The following is a 23,193-nucleotide window of genomic DNA, read 5'->3' as shown; positions in this document are numbered from 1 at the left end:
GTCACTCTAGCTAACTTGATCTTTGTTGCACTGTTAATAATAACGTTACATTCAATGGGAAATATCATCTTATATTTGGGAAAGTTACTGTAGGTGCAATTAGAAAATTTGTGCTACAAAGCTAGGAATTATGCAGGAAAGGTATAACATTATACTTTATGTCACTGATATAATTTGATCCTTTATTAAAGATCTCTGAAATCTATACAGAAAAGTGGCACAAGGGAGAATAATCTTCTTAGTGGGAGATATGTAATTTCATTTTGTTGTTTTACTGTCGGGGGAGGTGGGATATTATATGAAGTAGCATTAAAAAAAAAAACAACCAAAAAAACACTGTTTCTCTCCAGAGGATCAAATTGTTATATAGGTTAAAATTTTCATAAAATATTTATAGCTGTCAAGAATGACCTCTCACGCTGACATTTATAATAGTGATTTAAAAAATCCACTTTGATGCAGCTAAATGGATGTTTCCCCTCGTCCCAGTTTAATTAAAAGTTATATCTTGCTCTGGGAGCTTATGACTGCCATTTATCTTCTACTGTAGGCAAATGTAAAAACTAGTATTTTTTTATGCTTAAGTGAAAAGTGTAACCTGTGATTAAAGATGTCTGCCTCGGTTATTTCACCTCTCTTCTTTAAATCAGGGAGATCTGACTATATGGCTCTATCGAAATGCCACACAAATACTTCAGGATCAAATTTAAGTTAATGCTTTATGAACAAGGCTCAGAGAAGATACAAAACTGAACATGACAGTCCCAACCATTAAGAGGCATCTAATCCAGTAAGAAAGAAAGATTTTTAAACAACTAACTATAATTGAAAAGCCAAGTAAAATACTGTATTAATAGAGCTTAGAAGAGGTTACTAATTCTGATTGGTGGCATCAGGAAGCTTTTGTGGAAAGTATGGTATTTGAACAATGTCTTGAGGCCTATGTTATTTCCACAGGTGGGGCTGGCATTCCTGATTAATGAAGCAGATTCCTGAAACCACCTAACATATGAGTAACTGTGAGACAAGTAGTGTTTTCACTAGAGTGCAGTCTCTAGATGGGCAGGGGCTGTGGCTTATTTCAACCACTGCTATATCAACAGAATTTAGAACAGTGTCTGGGGCAAGATATTTATTAAATAAATGAATAAACTGGACCCTGGGTAATTGAAAGAAAAAAATGGGGAAAGATACTGGAAATGTAGTTTGAGCCCAGAAAAGCTTAAGAATATGTAGATGAAAAAGACCACTGCAGGTTTTAGGAGAATAAAATGATCCGCTATGTATTTTAATATTAAAATTCTGGAGGCAATGCCAATTGATTAGAGAAGTGATTCCACATACAAGGTAAAAGGCACTAGGAGTGCAAAGAAAAGGATGTATATGGGACTCAAAGATGGAACTGACAGGACTTGACAAATGACTTAGGTATGGGGATGAGTTAAAGATGATTCCAGAAATTTCCAAACTGAGTGACCAGGGGAATGGTGGTACTATTATATAAGAAAAGGGAAACAAGCAAACTACAAATTTTGGTAGAGAAAAAAGTAAGTTCAGTTTTAGGCACCTTAAAATTAAGGTGTTCATTGATAATTTATATGGAAAAGTTCAACATAATGCAAGTTAGAACTGGAGTTTAGAGGTAAGCCAGGAAGAAAGCTGGAGATGAACCAATCAATGGGTATTTACTCTGACTGCCTATTGTGTGCCAGGACCAAAATTTAAGCCATCAGCATAGCAGTGGTATGGATGACAGTGCATCCCCTGGATAGGGAACCTTGGAAAACTTACCCATTTAAAAGAAAAGAGGGAAAAGAACCACTGGAGGAGATTAAGGTAGAATGACGGGATCAAGGGAATATTTTTAAAGAAGGAAGCTAAAAGGGAGGAAGGTATACAAGCTATTCAAACCCTCAAGAATCTTTCCTAATTCTGTAGTTCTACCTTCAGAGTACAGATGAAAAATTTCAAAAAGTGTCAAGTAGGAATCAAGCTCTTCAAAAAGAAAACTGGGAACTCAGACAAATCTCATAAATGTCACAAGGAGCCAGTGAGGTCTAAAAAAAAATGGAAAAAATGGATCATTTAGATTCTATATGCCTCCAGCCACTCACACAGAAACAGATTTTTTTCCCCCAAAAAAATGGGGCTTGGAAAAAACACCAATGTGAACTTAGCAATATAGTGAGTGCTAATGAAGGATATTTAAATATAAGACATAATTCCTACCTCAAAGAAATTACAAAGTCATTTTGAATTAACAGCAAATCATATACAGATATTTACACTAAATCCTTTATTTAGAGTTCCAAATGATTTTTTATTAAAAAAATTTTTTTGGCCATGCCACGTGGCTTGCGGGATCTCAGTTCCTCGACCAGGGATCAAACCTGTGCCCCCTGCAGTGGAAGCACAGAGTCCTAACCACTGGACCACCAGGGAATTCCCTAGAGTTCCAAATGAGAGAGTACATATGAATGCTACCTATGCAAGTCATCACTAATGCAAATCAGGAGAGCAAATGCCACTCTAGTTTGGGGGTCCTCTCTCATGGACTTGAGATCCTACTGACACTGAGCTGAGTTCATTGAAAAACATAGACTGGATTATATACCCATTACCATGAAGCAATTTAAATGGTTTAAGCTACATTTAAGTGCCTTTCAGGAATGGTATACCAATTCACACTTTTAAGTGGCTGAAAAAGTGCTTGTGCTTTTCTTGCCACCATTTAGTGTTATTGTTCTCAAATCTTGTTAACTTGATAGAAGAAAAAAGGTGTGTTATTACTTTCGTTGAAGACTGGTTCATTTGATCAACTGGACTTCTTTCTGGAAATGTCTGTTACTGACTTGTAGAGCTCGTTGTACATAAAAGAGAGACATCCTGTCGTCATTGCCAACTCCCAAAGGAAGATCACCCACACCAACCTCCTGCTTCCACACTACAGAGCATAAAATTACAATGAAATGTCTGACTGCAAATTCAGCCTGTCTTCCTGTTACTTGGCAAATCTGTTCTTTTTTGTTGATCTTCTAGCCACCATTCCCAGTGGTAGCCTATTGTAAGCCTCCTCTGCTTTCCTGAAAGTCCAATCCTAGCCTGAATCCCCTCCCTACACAGACCTATAAGATAATGAGCATCCAGGACAGAGCAACTATCAGAGCCTAGAATAAAAAAAGAGTACAAGAGTTGTGGGAAGCAGAGTAAATAACTACTAGACTTGCACGGCGTGGCATGGCTTAAAAAGGCAGGTATTAGGCACACCACTTAGCTTAAAGCCTCAGCTTTGCTTCTCATTCACTAAGTGCTCCTGGGCAAAATCATCTTCTTATGCCACAGTTTCCTCATCAGTAGAACAGCATTTAATAGCTATCTCACAGGGTTGCTATGAAGCAAGGATCTAATGCAAAGGCATAGCATATGGCTGGCACTCAGTAATTGTTAGTTTCTTTCCACATCTCCAAGTTGGTCTGTAGTCAGAACTTGCCAGCTTTAAATGGATTTTTAATTTTTTATTAATTTTTATTTATTTATTTTTTTGCGGTACATGGGCCTCTCACTGTTTTGGCCTCTCCCATTGCGGAGCACAGGCTCTGGACGCGCAGGCTCAGCGGCCATGGCTCACGGGCCTAGCTGCTCTGTGGCATGTGGGATCTTCCCTGACTGGGGCATGAACCCGTGTCCCCTGCATTGGCAGGCGGACTCTCAAACACTGTGCCACCAGGGAAGCCCAAACTGGATTTTTATACAGCTACACTTATCATCTTTTCTTCATTTCACTCTCATGGGCAATGAAGAGACATCAATGGGTCTTTCTCATTAGAAATCAATCCTGGCACCAAAGGATTTCCATGATTTAGCTTCATCTTACCTCTTCAAACCTATCTCACACTCCTCCAAAAATCTTTCAGATCAGACTTAACTTTCCTGAATATACCTTGAACATACAGATCCATATGTATTTTCCTCCCTTTTCTACAACTCTCCAAATACCCAAATCCATCTCACTGTTAAGACACAATATATTGTTATTTTTATTACTGGCAACATTTATTGAGTGCTTTCTACATAGCAGATACTATTGTAAGTATATCACATGCATTATCTCACTTAATCTTCACAAGCCCTACATTCTATCATTATCTACATTCCCAAGAACACATAGTTGCGTTTCTTTTCTAGATTGTACACTCTTTTATGACATGAACCATGCCTTGTGCTTCATTGTATGATCATCTAGTTAAGTAGGAATTCAATGAATATGAATGTATGTATACACTGACTGCAGTTTCATCATATTTTGTTTCTTTTAAGCTGCCATAACACTCACTTTCATCAAATCTACTACTTTGACAAAGTATAAAGTTGGTAAAAAGATAGGATGTTGTGATTTGTCATAAGAAATGTATATTTGGCTTTAGCCCCCATTCCTGGCACTTAGCTCCTAAAATCCAGGGAATTACTAAGTGTTGAGAGCTATAAATGTGTTTCTTGTTATGTTAACGAGCTGACTTTCAGAGAGTACCAGGTAACCTAAGGATGAGGGCCAACCATGTCATCTTGAGGGTTGGAACTTTCATTCCCCTCAATGGTCAATGATTTAATCAATCATTTACAATGCCTAAGTAAAGAGGTTTCCATAAAAACCCAAAAGGACATGGTTCAGAGAGTTTCCAGGTTGATGAAGCTCTCTGAACTTCATCTACATGCTGCCTTGGTGGGCCTCAAATTCCATGGGGACAGAGCTTCTTTGTTCAGAATCTCACCCTATGTATTTTTTCATCTGGCTGTTGATTCACATTCATTAATATCCTTTGTAATAAACCAATAATCTAGTGAGTAAACTAGTTTCCTGAGTTCTGTGAACCACTCTAGCAAATTAATCAAACCCAAGGAAGGAGGGTCATGAGAACCCCTTTATAGGGGTTCACAGCCAGTTGGTCAGAAGTACAGGTGATAACCTGGATTTGTGATTGGTATAAGAAGTGGATGGCAGTCTTGTGGGACTGAGCCCTTAACCTGTGGGATCTGATGCTATCTTTGAGTAGACAGTGTCAGGACTGCGTTGAATTGTAGAACATGCAGGTGGTGTCAGAGAATTGCATGGTGGTGTGGGGAAAGAACCTACATATTGGAGTTGGTTTCAGAATCTTAAAAGGTTATCTAAGTTTTATAGATGTAGATATTTCTAGGGACTTGAGTCTGTCTACAGACATACAATAAAGACTCTGTGTATTGAGTAACAGTAATGGCTGCTGTGTTACAGTTTGAGTTCTTATAAAGAAATACATAGGGGTACTAGGATTATGTCAGTTTGGTCATTTTTGATTAAGACCACTGTGAGTAAGAGTGAAAAAGCTCACGGAAATAAAAAATTATGAATAAGTACTACCAAACAAAATCCATAAAATTCTACAGTCAATTTATCCTTATTCTGCAGATTTCTTAGATATTACAATAGGGAAAGAAGAGAAACTCAGCGAGTCTTGTTTCTTCACTGGGTTTGTTGCTATAGGAAAAGCATACTTTTTCTTAAATAAATCAGTATCCAACAACATCATCTCATGTTTACATAATATAATGTGCTTCAGGGGACTTTCTCAAATCTTATGACTTTGGTAGACAGGATTTATTTTCCTCCTAGATCTCTTGAGGATTTAGCAGAAACAATGAAATCATAGCTTTCTTTCACAACATATCTAGCTAAGTCCAAAGATACAGGGAATACTTATAAGTAACCACTAAAGGAAGAGCAAGTCATTTTCAAGTAATAGTTGAGATTTAGTGACAAATAATGGAAAACTGGATACTTTTAAATAAAATTAGTAACTTCAAAAAATTAACCAATTTCTGTTCAACTTCTGAAAATGAAAATTTTCACACCTGTATATGCTGTTATCTTTTTAAAAGACTAAAGATGCTGAGATTTTCAAATCAGCTTCCTTATCGTTAAGGCTGAAAATGAGAAAGACTATTATGATCAAATTATATGCTTAATTCATAAAGGGGAACAAAAGAAGTGCTAGTGCATAGCACATTCCAGAGGGAGAAAAAAAGTTAATCAATTCAACTCAATTTTAGCTGAGGGCATTCTTCCACGATTGCTGAACCCTAGCATGTGTCAGGCAGCTAAAATTACACTAAAATGTGTAAGCTCTGTTGTTATTTTAGAGATAATCCAGGAAGCAAAACAAAGCCAAAAATTCTCTCTGCATTTTTAACATGAAATGCTTTAATCTTCAGTCAAGTGTCTACCTTTTCTGTTTTAAGATCTTTATGTATTATCTCCTCTTTTGTGTATGTTTGAAAGTTTCCAGAATAAAAACAAACAAAAAAGGGCAATAACAAAAATGATTTTGTATGTGTTTCTAACACACTGCTCATTCTTTAAAATAACTCTTACCAGTCTCTGCTTCTGAAGTTCTTCTCTAAGTATTCTATCTTCTGGTAAAACATCACACAGCAAAAAATAATTGTCTTGTTCTTCTGTTGAGAGATCAGGAAAATAAATAAGAAATGATATTTATCACTTTTTCAAAAAAAATTTATCTTTCTTAAGAGAAATATATCTATCTATGTCTATGACGATCTCTCTTCTGGTATATAGTTCTGTTTTAGCTTTACTGAAGTTATACAACATGAACAGAGCAATTTAATTTTAGCTATTATTTTAGAGAATTATAATTTAAGAAAGATTATTCCTTTGAATTTTTGGATTGCAGGGAAAAGATGGTAGTCAAGATGTACACTTACCAAATGGAGCTGTGGAATTGATTCTTATCACACTACAAAAATCTGTAATGGGCTGTTCAGTGAACCTTTTTCTCCAATATGAAATGTACCTTAGAACAATGAAAAAGAAAGAACGGTGAGAAGACTCAATACACTACTTACTTTAGAATGATAGGATTTTATAAGAACATTTAATTACCCTAAAGCAATAAATCAAATGTTGACTGAAAACTGCTAGCTAGAAAATTTGTAAATAGGAAGGCAGTAGAGCATTGTAGAAATATGAAATAAATATTTAATGAAATGACATTACCCTGTAAAGGCATGAAAATGATTAAATTTTACCATCCCCAAATTCAATAAACAGACATATGGGAAAATTAAAATGAATTATTTTTATGTGATAATGAAGTTTTTTTGAAATCACATCTAAGTTTATATGAATTTAAAATGCAACAATGATTAAATAGGCTTTATCACACATTTTCCAATAAATTGAAAGTTAGGTGGTTATCTTATACATCAAAAGAACAGATCATGATAATGAAATGAGAGGTCAGTCTAAATTCAATATCTATATAACAAGATAGAACAATTCCTGAAATTTAGCTTTTAGAAAAACAGCCAAGCTTGCAATTCCTGTATCTAATGAGCTGAGTTAGAAGAAGGACACTGGCTAAATGTAAAAGCAAAGCATAATACCCAGATCTGCATTATTTGATGAAAGAGGGAGTAAGATGACAGGATTCAACAAGCTGTTCATCTTTCCATTTATCTAACAAGATTTATATTGACAATTACAATCTCATTTATCAAAGAAGAAGAAGAAGAGAATGTGATCTGCTTCAAGGGGGAAAAAGGAAATGGAAAGGTTGACTCTATAGTTGACAATTTATCAGGCTACATGTTGATGGATAAAAAAATGAAATTTACAACAAAGGATCAAAACCTGCACAAGAGATGGAACTTAGTTAAACAGACAAAGCACACAGAAAGAGTATATTTAAATGGCTTGATATAGCACCTGTGTTCTGCACATAGTAGGTCCACACTAAATGTTTTAAAGAGGTAGAAGAGCATTTGAAGATTCCTGTAAGGTTCTCTAAGTAGCCTCCAGCTCCCAGTATTTTGACTCCTTTTTAATCTCCCTTTTTCTTATTTTCCCAACCCATGGTGCTCTATAGAAAGGGCATTCATTATACATTAGGGAAAAAAAATGTGCCAGGAAAGACATCTGAGAGAAATGTGACATGAGCTAATATAAAATATAAATGGATGACAACACTGAATATAGAATATATAAGTAAAAGAAGTAAAAGATGAGCTTCACTGGTGGTGCAGTGATAAAGAATCTGCCTGCCAATGCAGGGCACACGGGTTTGAGCCCTGGTCTGGGAAGATCCCACATGCTGCAGAGCAACTAAGCCCGTGTGCCACAACTACTGAGCCCGCATGCGACAACTACTGAAGCCCGTGCGCCTAGAGCCCGTGTTCCGCAAAAAGAGAAGCCACCGCAATGAGAAGCCCGTGCACCACAACCAAGAGTAGCCCCCACTCGCCACAACTAGAGAAAGCCCGTGCGCAGCAGCAAAGACCCAATGCAACCAAAAATAAATAAATTTATCAAAAAAAAGAAAAGAATAATGTATAAGAACAGAACCACATGTTTTAGCTCTTCCTTCTCATGTATAACCATTGCTGTCAACCTGGATGGGTAAGAAGGGGTAGAACTCTTTCCTTATAAAACAGTGCTAGACCTTATTTTAAGAGATCTGAAAAGGATGTATCTTAGGCTCCAGCTCAGCCTCAAACCATAAATACTATAAATGATGAACCATGACCCTATGTCTAGCTCCCTGGCTCCCACATTATAAGTATCAGAGCAGAAGGCATTTCAGGTCCATCAGAGTACACAAATAGAGGAAAAGCACCTACAAAAGGCTGACACGTTATTCCCTTTGCCATCCATGCCAGCTTCAGCACCCTCCACTCCCCCGTTATCTTACACAGTTACTCTTATTCTCCTCTTTTCCATTCCCCACTAGTTGCTTTTTCTTCCCCTCCAGAGGAAACAGAAAGAAAAGGGAGTCAAGTTTTATCTGGAGTTTCCTCATGGCTACCACTAGAATACACCAAGGAGAGGTTCATCACTCTTGACTACTATTCCACTGAAGGCTATGTGGGTGTCACCCTCTGGAGAAAACAGGATAGTTGTTGTCAGCCCTTTATAATATTATTTCCACTATAAGCCTACAGTTCGTTAAAAGGCAGTGATAATTACATGAAGCAGATGACCAGGTAAGAGCAGATACTAGTGACCAGACTGTCCTTTGAAGTGTCATTGACTAATTCTGTAACAGAGTCAACACAATAAGAGTCTCTTATCTGCACACATCTTGAGCTAGAAGTAGTTGTGCTTTTTAAATTAAGACTATGGTCCAACCCTTGTGGCTGAGGTTTTATTAACTGACTCCACCAGCCCTGCAGGCAACAGGGAAGAGAGAAGCAGGGACTTTGCATTCAGAGATATGAACCTGAATTAAAAGATTTTTTAACCTTTCTGACACTCAGCTTACTCATTTGCAAAATGGATTGTTGATAATTAAACAGAATAATACATGTAAAGCAGTGTCTACCATGCTGGGTGTGTAATAAATGAAAGTTACTATTATAAGAAAAAGTAACATATTTAGATAAGATTAAAGTAGTAAAGAATTTGTTTATTCCAGAGAAATATTGGTATCTAAAACAACAACAAAAACAACAATGATAATGTTTCATCAAACATTTAATGAGCAAGTTAAAATAGTTATATTAGTAGTGTCAGAAGGCACACACAAGTGGCTGAGGCAGGGAAGAGTAGAGTGATGATGATGATGATGACCAGAAGGATATCAATTATTAGCAACTACCATTACTGAGACCCTACCTGCCCAAGGTCACACACTTAGAATGTTAGAATTGGGACGAGAATTGGGATCTGTTGTCTCCAAATCCAAACTCAAGTCTTCTACAACACAATGCCTCTCGTGTCACGTGAGGACCAATCTACACAAGAATTTCAGAAAAAGGCAGAAACAGGAGAAAGCCTCTAGAATTACAGTTGTAATGGATACTTGAAGAATTTTCTTCCGTAGAGACCAAGGAGAATGCTTTTTGACATGGCAAAACTGAAGTACAGACATGAAGTCTGAAGGGAGAGGGAAGGTCTTCCCTTTCTGAAAAGCATATTACCTAAAAGCAGCTCTTGGTCTGAACTGCTCCTAACTTCCTGCCCAAGTATTGAAAGTTGACACCAGCTGTTTGGGGCTGTTGAATTGGAACTGCTTGACTAGGCAAAAGGTACAGTGCCTACAGAGGCACTGATTCCTCTGATGTCCTGATTCCAAAAGTCAATGGCTCTTAGTCTCTAAGGACTTCCATGTTGGGTCCTATTCTCCCTGATCTTTGAAGAGAAGGTTCACATCACGTATTTGTTTTGTATCACATTTACCTCAGTGTGGTAGGCACAAGGGAAGTGATTACTAACATTGGCTGACTTAAAATCATGGGGAGATTCTGTCTGACAGAACCTCAGTTACCCTCTTCAAATAGTTAATGCGTCCAATGGGATGAAGAGAGAGAAGATACTGTTATATGCTCATGTCTGGTAGTCTTTACATTGGTTAAAAGCTATTTTATTGCTCCATGAACAAGTGGTTATGAATTCTGGAAAGGATGTTTTTCAGATACCATCTCTAAGAGCATCTCTGAGATGTTGTTAGGTAGCTTCTGGGGGAAGAAGGATAAAGCAGGTAATAGGCCAGTCCAATAGGCACAAAGGTGTCATCTGAGTGGTCTCCTCCTGACCAAAGGCTGGGTGACAATAACATCAAAGGGAAAAAGAATCATGTTACAAAAGCAAAACACAACCATAAACACAACCATAAACTTAAATATATACAATTACGTATCACATCTTATTGTGGTATACTATATAAATAGATCTGAATTGCAACAAACTTTTGACCTAAGTCTAAATTTAAGATGTATCCTAGTTATCACATAATAGTACTTTTTTAGTTTATAATTAAAATCAAGAGGTATCAATATATCCATTTCCCTGTGGTTGGTAAAAGCATTCCGATAAATTGTATTCAATTGAGAGATGTCTTAAAGATAGCAGATGTTTAATACATGCACTGGTGGCATTTTTTCCCACCCACTAAAATTTACTGTTCCATGTTAAGAAATCATTTAGTACTTCTTCATTTTTTCCTACTTCTTTAGTTTGTTTAAAGCAACCACTCAATATATAAAGGAAGCCAAGAAATAATATATGGTATGAACCCTTTATTTGGAGGACAGTTATCACAGCATTTCATATTTTATTAAAAAGCCATAAAAGTAATTATTAGGTCATCAGCAAATACTTTCTTTTAAAAGAACTTTAATCACATCTCACAAGAAATCCTTGTAGTAATATCATCTTGCCTGCCCAGCTCCCCATTGTAACTGGTGTGCTTATTGACAGAAGCATTAAGGTTTGAGATACAGTCGTTAATTAAGTAGCACTGAATGAGTGGACTCTAATATAGAAAGGCACAAGAATTAGGAGTTAACATTTTTCTTCTGGAAAAATTTTATCTACTGAATAAAGCTAGCAAGTAGCTCAGTATAAATAACTATGTTAATAAACGGCTCAAAGGAGAGACTTTTACTTTTGTTTTTGTTTTATTTGCTCTGAGAAAATTTTACTGTTACTTTGTTCCAATAAAGAAAATGTTAAATATATTTAAACGGAAACTTTAGAGCTTATTTCTTACAAAGGACAAGGTAAGTCCATCTCTTATCTATTATTTATTGTCTTTATTACTTATTGTACTCGGAAGCAACAACTCCTCTCTGAGAAGTTTTATATATATGTAAGAATTATTCAACCTATAAAGAAGTTCTGAGTGAATTAACTCATGCCAATTGAACCTCTCACTATCCCTCCCTCCCCTCAATAACTGCTAAGAAAAAGTCACATAGGTTGTTACATAATATTGAGCAGAGTTCCCTGTGCTATATACAGTAGGTCCTTGTGGAACCTAAATGGGAAAAGAATTTGAAAAAGAATAGATACTTGTATATGTATAACTGAATCTCTTTGCTGTACACCTGAAACTAACACAACATTGTTAATCACAACATTGTTAATATATTAAATGGTATTTAAAAACAACAAAGTTTAGTCATATCCATTCCTGGTCAGTGTGAATTAATCACATTTTTACTTCCTGAGGGTGAAACTTTTATTTAATTAGGAGGAGAGTTCACAAGGAAAATCTAGGTTTCCAAATTTAAAGTACATGTTAACTACACACTTTATTTAGAAAGCACTCATATCAGACATGTATCTTTTTCTTTTTAATTAAAGCATCCATTTTATTACATAACTGCATTTATAGTGTGATTGATCTCAATATTTAATTATTAACTCCTAAGCCCTGAGACCTAGTAAATAATTTGATTTTCCTGCCCACATACAGATGAGATTGACAACAATGATAAAAGAGATTGATTAGTACAAATATAGCCACTTAGCCAACATACATAAGTACAAAGGATAAAATACGAACTGATTCAGACATTTCTCACATATTTTAGAAGAAGAGAAAGAAAATCTTAACATTACTCAATTATCACTGGTTGATCATCATATTTTTCTGCAATTCCTGAGGGAGAATTTGCATTTATGTGGTAAAAAAGAGTAAAAAAAAAAAAAGTTTTACATCAAAGAAAAGCCAAGTGATACAAAACTTATAAAAGAATAACTCATTTGATAGTCCTGTCAATGGTTATTTGAATAAGAAAAGAATTCAAAGCTCTCTAGCCTAAGAAGTGTCTAAAACAAAATCGACAGATCTGACCACCTACAACTAGGTACCATATAAGAGAAAACTCCCAGAATACTCCCAACACACACACGTGTGTATATACATATATATACACATACAAATTTTAATTGAAAATAAAGAATAATGAATGAGAATGAGAAGCACAGAGTGTTTCCTCTGAAAGCATGTAAGAATTAGTTTATTCCAGTAGTTGGTGGCATATATTGTTCATATAACTCTCCTTCCCTATTCTGTCTCTGCCCCCTAACCATACAGCCCCAAAGTCTACTCACAAGTAGCAATGCTGAATGGATATAAGGGGCCATAACACAGAAGGCACACAGCAGACATTCATTATTGGTGCTATGCATCTGAGAAGGACAAGAGGGCTAGAGAGTAGCTAACGTTACCCCTTTGAGCACTGTGGCTATTTGTCCTTAAAAACACACTGCCACTCTAGAAGTTTAGAGTACTTAGAACCTTAAATGAAAATTTCTCAAAACAAATTTTACAAATGATAATTAGGTCTTCAGACCAGCATAAATGCCTACTGAAATCTTAAGCTACAGTTGCAGGAAGCTAAGACTTCAAATATATCTTTTGTAATCAAAATATAATTAAAAATTTGGCTACCATTTATTGGGTATAAAAGATATCTCAGACACTGGTGCTATACATGCCCTGTTTTATATAATGCTCAATATTATGAGGGCTGGTGTTACCCCCATTCTATAGATGAGAAAACTGATGCTTAGAGTGGTAAGTAGCTTGCTGGAAGCCATGTGGTAATAAGAAAGTCACCGAGTCTGCATTCAATCCTAGGCCTTCCAGGTTTCACAGTCCACTCTTAATAATACAGCTTGCTGCTTGCAAAACCCATTCTAAGAAAGAAGTTGCTTGCTAAGAATAATGTGGTCTGGGAGATACAGAGTTTAGATGCAGGGATATTATAATATCTGGGCTACTCTAACGTTTTGTAGGGAAATCAATGCAGAACATCTCAAAATGGGACCCTACCAGATATACCAAAATATGTGCTTTCAGTAACTATACAAAGCCAGTTAACTACACTGATATTGTTTATATGGAAAATGATTCCAAATTTCAACTAATAATGACCTGTACATAACTACTCCACTGTATCTGCTTCAGAGAAGGCATTTCTCTTAGACAATCACTACCAACAATTAGTCTAGAATTAGTGACTATAATTAGCTCACTTTGGGCCCTGGCTGTACAGGTCAGGTTCTTACATTTCACACATGCCCAATGTTGGCAGTTCCTCAACTACTCACCTCTATCTACTCTTCATCCTCTTCCTCTAAGTACCTCAGTCACTGACCTTAATTGCTGTCTACTCTTATAGCCCTCTGGCTGGTTGAAAGACTCAATATTTTTCTGGTTTTCAACCATATAACAGCATTTAAGCTGACAGTTGTTTGGATGATAAGCTTTTGGATTAAAAGGCTCCAAGTATCTCTTTCCCCCAAAACTGCCCTTTGGGTGGCCTTTTACCAAGTCTATTCTCACCTTTCTGGAAGAACTCACTTAGTTGGAGAACGCATATATCCTGAAACACGAAAAGAACATCAATCTGATAGAGATCAACAATGTCCAAAATTTCATGGAATGTGGTAAAGGGAATATTATGGACTCTTTGGAAAGTTGGTCTGCTTCCAGAATTTGTAGGACATGCAAAGGTATGTGACATTTTCAAACATAACTTACACACTCAAGAAGGCAAATAAGTACAAAGTTTAAAAAAGACTAAGGTGAAACCTGATAATATGATTTTTCATATTTCTATAGGAATAATTTTATATATGTTATGCCTTTCCTTTAAGAAATAATAAAAAACTCTTTTATGGAGAAAAACAAAATTTACCTTTGGAAATCAGCAACCAACTTAACATCAGCTATGACAGTCTTATGTTCAATGATCATGTGCTTCAGAAGTTTGTCTTGTTCATCTATAAGAAAATGTTCTTCACAGAAAATACAAGGCACAGATGGAGAACCTTCTAAACTGGTGGTGCCACCTGGACTTTCTGGCAGGGAAAGTGGCTCCAGGATACAATCCTTACTGTCTGGGAGAGACAAAAAGAAAAAGAAAAAAAAAAGCTGAAATCAACTCTCTTTAGAAGGATGATTTCTCACCTCCTGCATTAAAAGAACCCTAAAGATATTTACATAATTCCAAAAAAGAAAATACACAGTACCAGAGAGCAGGATACTTTATTACCATTTTAAATAGCTTCTGTAACCCAGAGGCAGGGAGTATAACAAAGCAGCTCAAACTCCCCATTTGCCAGCTTGAATTGGGAAAACCCACTTGTCAGGACAGCTGTTCAAGCCTTCTTCTTGGATACCGGCCAATGGCAGCAAATCTAGGGGTACTTGGAGGGGGAAGGCTGCAACACACTGGGTTAAGGTTCTAAGGCCCATTTGTGACCTATGGCTGAAAGTCATCACGCTGGGAGGCAAATGGTATATATTGAGGCTACAGGTGATGCCAGGACAATCTTTTAAGCTGCTTTCTGTTACACCTGCAAACTCTTTCCTGTTTCTGATTATTTGCAATGTGCGAAGAAGACAGGTCTCATATTGGGTTAACACAGCATGTGCTGGGTGGCCCAGGTGGCAATTTTTGAAGTTGATTTATATCTATCATTTGATTATATAATTATGTATCATAATTCAAGTTCTTGCAAACAAAGAGATGAATGCTCAATTACTAGACATACATGATAAACGTTCTTCTTGTCTACACTATTCCTTTTCCTAACATCACCTATAGTATCCTTAAGAGTTGAAGTATGTAAGGTCTACAGCTCTGAATTCAGGGCCTCAAACTATAGCCAGTTGTGTCAGGAGTCCTCTTCAGTCTTCTAGGGTGGAAGGCTGGACCTGTCACCTTATGCAGGCTACTGAGTAGTCAGCAACAAGGTAACTAGCGTAAGACATTTGGCATCTGAGGAAGGGCAGGAGACCTTCTTTGGAAAGAAAGACAGCTATTTCAGAGACAGCAGTCTTTGGAATTAGGTTACTATGAATTCTACTGTTAAATTTTATTTCTTATTTTTATTTTACTTTACCTATTTCTAAAGGCCTTCTTAATTGAATAATTAATTGAATCAGTTACTGGTACACTGCTGACCATGGCCTAAGAACTGGATAAATGATGTAAGAGGGCAGCATTCATTCACTTACTTAACAAAAATTAGCTGAGTATCTACTGAGTTTTTTTCTGCTTGACTTTGCATGACACTATTCTTACCATCAAGGCCTAAGTGCTTGAAATTTGTTTGAAGGTACAGATAAGTTAAAAGGATAAAGAGAGAGAGAGAATGTATAGGATTTATGGGAGCATGGGGATACAGCAGTCACCTAAGTGAGCTGGAGAGGGAAGGTGTCCCATAAGGGATGTCCTCTAATACATCACTCATAATAAAGTACGCTAAATCAAACTGTTTATCTTAGTTACCTAAAATTATTAAATACCTAGAAAGAAGAAAACAGGGTACACATGACAATAGGGAGAATATTAAAAATATTTAAGCACTTTAGAAGCACTATTAGTAAGACTGGTGTGTTACCCATTATTATATTCATTAAATTAGGTAATGAAATCAAGGAGTTCTGGAATTCTATAGCTCTTTAGTTGCAGGCTACATTTTTCAGTTATAGGTTAAGTTCTGCAGGAACTTAGACCTGCATGTGAAAAATAGGATGGGGAAAGAGGTAAGTGATATACTTATGAAACTCTGTAATAATATTTTACGTTTCCTAGAATAGGAAAACAAAAGGCAGCATATTATAAATAAACGTTAGTAACATTACCTGCCATCTAGGAAATAACAAGTACTGTACTATATTCTTCTTCCCAAATTTGACTGAGGTACCTGTAAATTCATTTTTCTTAACTGAAGAAAGCAAACACTATATTAATAATCACCAGCAATAGCAAGAACTAACCTTACTAGGTGTTTGCTATTTGTAAATTACCAGCAAAGTGTTTTAGGGCACTTTCTCAATTAATCCTAACTACCTTATTCGATTAGTACTATTACAACCTCCATCTTCCAGATGAGAATTGAGACTTAGAAAAGTTAAATAATTTCCCCAAGTCACAGTGTTAGTAAATGGCCTAAACTTACTAATTTGAGCCTAAATTCAAACATTACATTTTTCTGCCTCCAACCCCAAAAGGCAATTCCTCAACTGTGTTTCTTGTTTAAACTATGTTCAGTGCTGTTTTGAATTCATATATACTTATAAGTCATACTAAATTTATATGCATTCTGCCGTGTCCTGCAGCCCCCCCCATACCACCTCCACCAGCAACTCTTAAACCTCAGTAGCCCACATCCTTCAAAACCACTGGGTACTCTACCATTGTCTTCTTTCTTGAGACTTTACTGCAAACTCTCTACTATTCTTCTGTGGCTCATGTCTCTTCCCTTTTGTTTGTTCAACGCCAGTTTCTCTTTTTTCAAATTATTCCTCAGAGAAGGGACCTAAATGTTCACACATACTAGAACCAAACTGCTTACTGTCACTGTAAAGGTATACAGGAGCAAAATCATGAATCTACAGATTTCATGTATGAGGAACTTGTGGTTTGAGAGGTACTAAGTTGTATTTGGGAACTTGAGTTGCTATACATCCATAAAATAAAAAAAATTTAATAGAAAAAAACATTTTTAGATGACAAGATTCTACAATTTTCTCCTGATTCCATAATCATTTAGCATTGTGTTCAAATTTATAACAGCATTGATCATAAGAAGTAATCTGTTTACCTTCAGACTGTTAGTCTCTGGAAGACAAGGTGAGTCCTGGTCATCTTTATTTACTTGGCACAAATACTGTGTATTATTATCCTACCATGAGTACCCACCATCACTGTGTTTACTTTGTGCCAGGCATTGTTAAGCATTTTACATGTACAGTATTAATTCAATTAACCCTTACGGTAATCCTATGACAGAGAGTCAATTTCTACTCTTATTTTACAGTTGAAGAAACTTAGTCACTGAAAGGCTAAGTGACTTGCCCTTCAGATAGCTAGTAAGTGGTGGAGTCAGGATTTGAATCCAAGCAGTTCGGCTCAAGCATTTGCACTCTCAACCTATACCTAACTCTAAGGAGTTTAGACCTTTTCCTATAGGAAGAAGGGTCTCTCCTGTTTTAAACTGATATGGGGAGAATGGATTGGAAAGAGGCCAAGTCTAAAGATGGGGAGACCGACCAGTTAGGAGACTACTGCAGATGTCCAAGTTTGAGAGCTTGTCTGAGGCAGCAATGTTAGCAGTGCTTAGAAGAGAGGAACAGAGAAGAGGCTACAAAGATGAAACTGACAGTTCCTGATGAATGGCTGGCCACAGGGAGTAAAGGAGGAGACGAGGAAGCCTCCCAGGTTTCTGGCTGGAAAGACTGTATGAATGGGGGTACCAGTCACAAACCTAGGAATACATGTAGAGAAGCAGGATTTTTGTTTTCTGAGAGGGATGGATAATGAGTTGTTTTAGATAGCTCAGGTGATCTGCTCAGAATTTAGATATTACTGACAGGGCTTGTGGACAAAGGCAGCAGTAACTGGTGTCTCATGAGATGCACTTGTGCTATTCTTTGTGTTTGCCAGCCGTCCCTCACTCTGTAACCCCACCCTCACCCCACGGATGCTTGTGGGCTTGACCTACTCCATCTCTCCATGCTCAGCAATACAAATATCTCTGTTGTAATTAATTGTTTTCATGTATATCTCTGCCACTAGGGTAGTCTGTGAATTCCTCAAGGTCAAGGACTAAGTCTTACTTATTTTCAGGTCTCTGGTATCGATTATACAGTGCCTGAAACATAGATTGTATTTGATAAGTGTTTGCTGAACAAAGAAATAAAAGAATAAATAATGGACCAGAGGTACTTACAACTAGAGTTACACCTTTAACTCAGTTTCTAGGTAAATTCTATTTTAGGGAACACCTGTGGCTGTCTGTCTTTAGGAGAACTTTCTCTGCCCAGGATTGAGAGTAGTCCAACTATAATTATAGCCAGATATTCAGTCCTGTGGGCCTTGGTGTTAACAGGCCCACTGCTAATTAATAAATAATGATGTAAAAATTACATTGAATTCTGAGATAACAATAAATACTATTGAGTGTAATAAAAGTATTTCATCTTTAATTAGGGATTTAAAAATTATTTTTAATTTTTCATGTAAAGATACTCTCTACTAAACAAGGAACAAGCATCATTTGGAATGCTGAGTCAGTTATAACCACTCCATCTGAGGATGTTTCTATGGGATAGACCCCAATCCTCTGTATATATTTTACTTTAGAGCAGCGACTTCCAAATTAAGTTTCATCACTTGGGAGGCTTCTTAAAAGTACCGATTTCAAGACCTTATTGTAGACAGAGGAACTGTAATTTTTACCAAGCAGTAGTCTCTACATTGAAGCCTGGGAATCAATGGTTCAGAGGATGATCACATGGGGACGGTGGGTCTCCGATCATATATATATGAGAGTGTGGATACCTTGGACTCATGGAAAAATCCATAAATTAGGTGACAATGCCTTGTGGCAAAGCTAACTTTATAGTGTAGTCTGTCCTAAAGAGAGCCCCTCAAATGCTAAGCACTGTGTCAGCAGAGGAAACTCAGTAAGATCTAACAGTTTATTTCCAGCTGTCACCACAAGAATCATATCTACATCTTACCACATGGTAAAAAGACAACAGACGCAGAAATACGTAATTCTTTGCTATAAGAACTTTGAACTCTAAAAGGCCAAAGGAAGTAAATTATATCTAGCTCCTTTCAGCAAAGAGGCAAAGTATCTTGGAAATTCTGCTTTGGCTCAAAATCTGCTTCACACATTTGTTACAAATTAACAACAAATTATCTGCTCTAGTTCTCACTTTGAACAGCAACTCTGTTCAAATGAACTGTAAAAAATACCACTCCGAAAGAGCTGAGTTTTTGAGGAGATCCTATGCTGATTATAAACAATTTTATTGACTCTGGGTAAGAGTCTCAAAGTGTCAAATTATTATTCTAGGGTAGTGCTTCTCAAAGCTTAATGTGCATATAATCACCTGGAGATTTTGTTGAAATGCACCTGATTCAGTACGTGTGGCGGCCAGGGAACTGTGCCAATCAAATCTCTGGCTGCTGTGACCATAATGCAAAGAAGGCCTTGGGTGCTGTGCTCTGAAATCCCACTTGCACTGAAGCCAAGCTTTCCATACACTGCTTTCATTAAATGATTGGAGGCAGCAGAAATAGCAAGGCAGACTCATTCCTGTGAGAGACGGAACTTCACTGACATGGGACACTGGCTGGAGGACTCCCCACTGGCTTGCCAGAAACTTGCTTAGAACTGTGCTGTACTCCGAGCTCCTACACAACCCTCCTTTCCCTCTTTCCTTCACAAAGGTCAGACCTACCTCTCCTTTTTCCCTCTGGTGTCAGCCTAACAAATCTCTTAAACGTCAAATTCCATCTTAGTGTGTGCTTCTTGGAGTACATGAAGTAACAAAGTTGGCCTAAGAGGTAGACAGGACTGAAATTCTGCATGTCTCAGTTCCCAGATGTTGTCAGCCCACTCATCCACAAGCCACACTTTGAGTAGCAAAGTTCTATCTAGGGAACAAACCCGTCATCAATTCATAATATACCTATATGCTAAAATAGGCAGCTCTAGACTTTGTAATATATCATTACTGCCAAACAAATAGCTGGCTGCTTGTGCTTTGAAGAAAAAATAAGAAGACTGAGGTTTCTGTCTCCCTTAAGTTGAATGAGAGAAGAAAAGCCCAAATCAACAAATAATTGATAAGAACTTTTACAGCATTCCATCGTAAGGAATTGTAGAACATCTCACACATCATTTCCCCTTTAAAGAAGTCCCTGCAACCTGATTTGCACCCTATCACCACACCACTACTGAAACTGTGAAAACAAAGCAGTAATTTGGTGATATACTCAACCCAGATAAAATTGGTTTAGTTGCTACTCTCATCACACTCTGATCATCTAATTGATATCTATCATAAAAACTGGAATATCGAGATAGGTGGAGTGTTTTTGTTTGTTTTTACTGTTTTAATTCTGAAAACACTGTAAACATACTCTAGTTTCCAAAGTAAACATTTCCTTTACATATGTTCTTTATATATATTAGTGTAGTTTATTTGATTATAGCTCACTTACATAGTTTAACAAGTCTGGATAATATTTTCAGGCCTGTTCTCTAAGCTTTTGATCTGACAGATATATATTTCCATAGGATTTCAATGCCTAATGAATCTCACTGATTATATGTTGATTTTATTCTAAAAATTAAACTCCAAGAAGGTAACTTTATTTCTAAATTCTTGAGAGTATTTTGCTCTTACACCAAAAAATGGCCTTCTACTTCCTAAACAAGTCAGTCCTTTGATTTCTAAGAGTGGCTCCCCAGCAGATGCATTTGGAAAATTGCAAAGACTAGGTCTAGTCTTTTTTTTTTTTTTTTTTTTTTTTTGCGGTACACGGGCATCTCACTGTTGTGGCCTCTCCCTTTGCAGAGCACAGGCTCCGCGGCCATGGCTCACGGGCCTAGCCGCTCTGCAGTATGTGGGAATCTTCCTGGACCGGGGCACGAACCTGTGTCCCCTGCATTGGCAGGCGGACTCTCAACCATTGCGCCACCAGGGAAGCCCTAGGTCTAGTCTTTTTAATCATTATCAATCTCTTAAGTTCAGAGTAAGAATATAACACCCTTATTTAATTACCCCTGGGCTAATAATTCATTTTGTAAATTAAGGAGGCCCCAAATTTAAAAGATTAATTTACTATACTCCTACTAAAAGTGGGAATGTTGGGGGATGGACTTAGATCAGCATTGTTAAATAGTCTCAATACCACATTGAGACTGCTGATGAGGCTGTGCTGGATTAGTACTCATCTATACAGCTGGAAAGTTTGCCACTTCCTCTGGTATGGAAACAGTTACAAACATATTCTACCCTTAAACCTAATAAACCCATGCTTGAAAATTTAAGGAGCTAATTTAACAGGCAAAAAGCTATGAAAACTTTATTACAGCATCACCTATAAAGTAAAGTAATGGAAACAACCTAAATGTCATGCAAATGAAAATTGTTCTATAATATCTGGCATATCTGTGCTATATAACATTATGCATTTGCTAACTGGCAATTATAAACATACATGTGCATACACTCAAACACAAGTACAAGGTTTGAAAGAAAATATACAATACAATGAGATTATGAATGCATTTATTTACCTCCAATTTTTTTAACATTGAAAAATTCTTAAATAAAAAGCATGCCAACTGATGAGTTCCTAAATGTGACTGTGACAGATAAGAGAAAGTAGAGCAAGCACCGTTTTATTCAGTCACTTTCTAAGTCTTAAGATCTAAGATGAAAAATTTTGATTATATTTACCATTTAAAAATTGAATGCCTATTATGCATAATGTAAATTCTAGATACTAAAAGAAATACAAAGATTATTAATAAAAATCCCTATCCTGAAGAAATTGTTAGTCTAGAAGAAAATATGAGACAACTGTACAAACAATTATAATACAGGTTAACATATGTGAAGTTGACCATATAAATCAAGGGCTTAGAATAGGGAGGAAAAAAATAACTTAAAACTGGAGAAATAAAGGGTAGTCATCACAGAGGATTCCTGAAATGGTAAAGAATTCCAGCAAGTACATATGGGTAGTTAAAAAATCAAAATAGTCCAAATAGTGCTAGAGTCTAAGTAAGAAAAAGCTGTAAAGGTAGATGGATCACATGTTAGTGAGCCTTAATGCCAGGCCAAAGATTTATATTTAATTTGAAAGTTGTGAGTAGATCCTGAAGGTCTTTAATCAAGGAAGTAACACAACATATTAAGTCACAAAACAAGTCTCAACAAAAGGAAAACAGGGCTTCCCTGGTGGCGTAGTGGTTGAGGATCTGCCTGCCAATGCAGGGGACACGGGTTCGAGCCCTGGTCTGGGAAGATCCCACATGCTGCAGAGCGACTGGGCCCGTGAGCCACAGCTACTGAGCCTGCGCGTCTGGAGCCTGTGCTCCGCAACAGGAGAGGCCGCGACAGTGAGAGGCCCGCGCACCGCGATGAAGAGTGGCCCCCGCTCGCCACAACTAGAGAAAGCCCTCGCACAGAAACGAAGACCCAACACAGCCTAAAATAAATAAATAAATAATTTAAAAAAAAAAAAAAAAAAAAAAGGAAAACAAATCCAAAACCTGTGGGATGCTGGAAAACCAGCAAAGTTTATAGTGGTAAATGAGTATGTTAAAAGGAAAAAAGATCTCCCATAAACAAACTTTGTAACTCAAGGAACTAGTCAAAGAAGAGCAAACCAAGTTCCAATTTAGCAGAAGGAAACAAACAAGATTGTGACAGAAATAAATGAAATAGAGAATAGAAAAAATATAGGAAAAAAATCAACAAAAATAAGAGTTGGTGTTTTTTGAAAAGGTAAACTCAAAATCAGGAATGAAAGAGGGAGATATTATAACTGATAACACAGAAATACAAAGGATCATGAGAGGTTACTATA

At 36.8% G+C, this 23,193-nt stretch overlaps 1 protein-coding gene across 1 annotated transcript in view; it reads right to left on the bottom strand.

The window, feature by feature from the left end:
* The window catches only part of ZNF277 (zinc finger protein 277), a gene marked incomplete at its 5' end in the record, with an annotated part of 117,435 nt that overhangs the window by 40,860 nt on the left and 53,382 nt on the right, over positions 1–23,193 (bottom strand). The window contains 3 exon segments of the mRNA XM_079710923.1: positions 6,407–6,489; positions 6,757–6,845; positions 14,482–14,683. Coding sequence (XP_079567049.1) covers positions 6,407–6,489; positions 6,757–6,845; positions 14,482–14,683 — 374 coding nt within the window.

Source organism: Hyperoodon ampullatus (genome assembly GCF_949752795.1).
Source record: "Hyperoodon ampullatus genome assembly, chromosome: 9".
Lineage (NCBI taxonomy): Eukaryota > Metazoa > Chordata > Mammalia > Artiodactyla > Ziphiidae > Hyperoodon > Hyperoodon ampullatus.
Note: the sequence above shows the minus strand (reverse complement) of the source record. Positions and strands in the feature narration are given on the sequence as shown.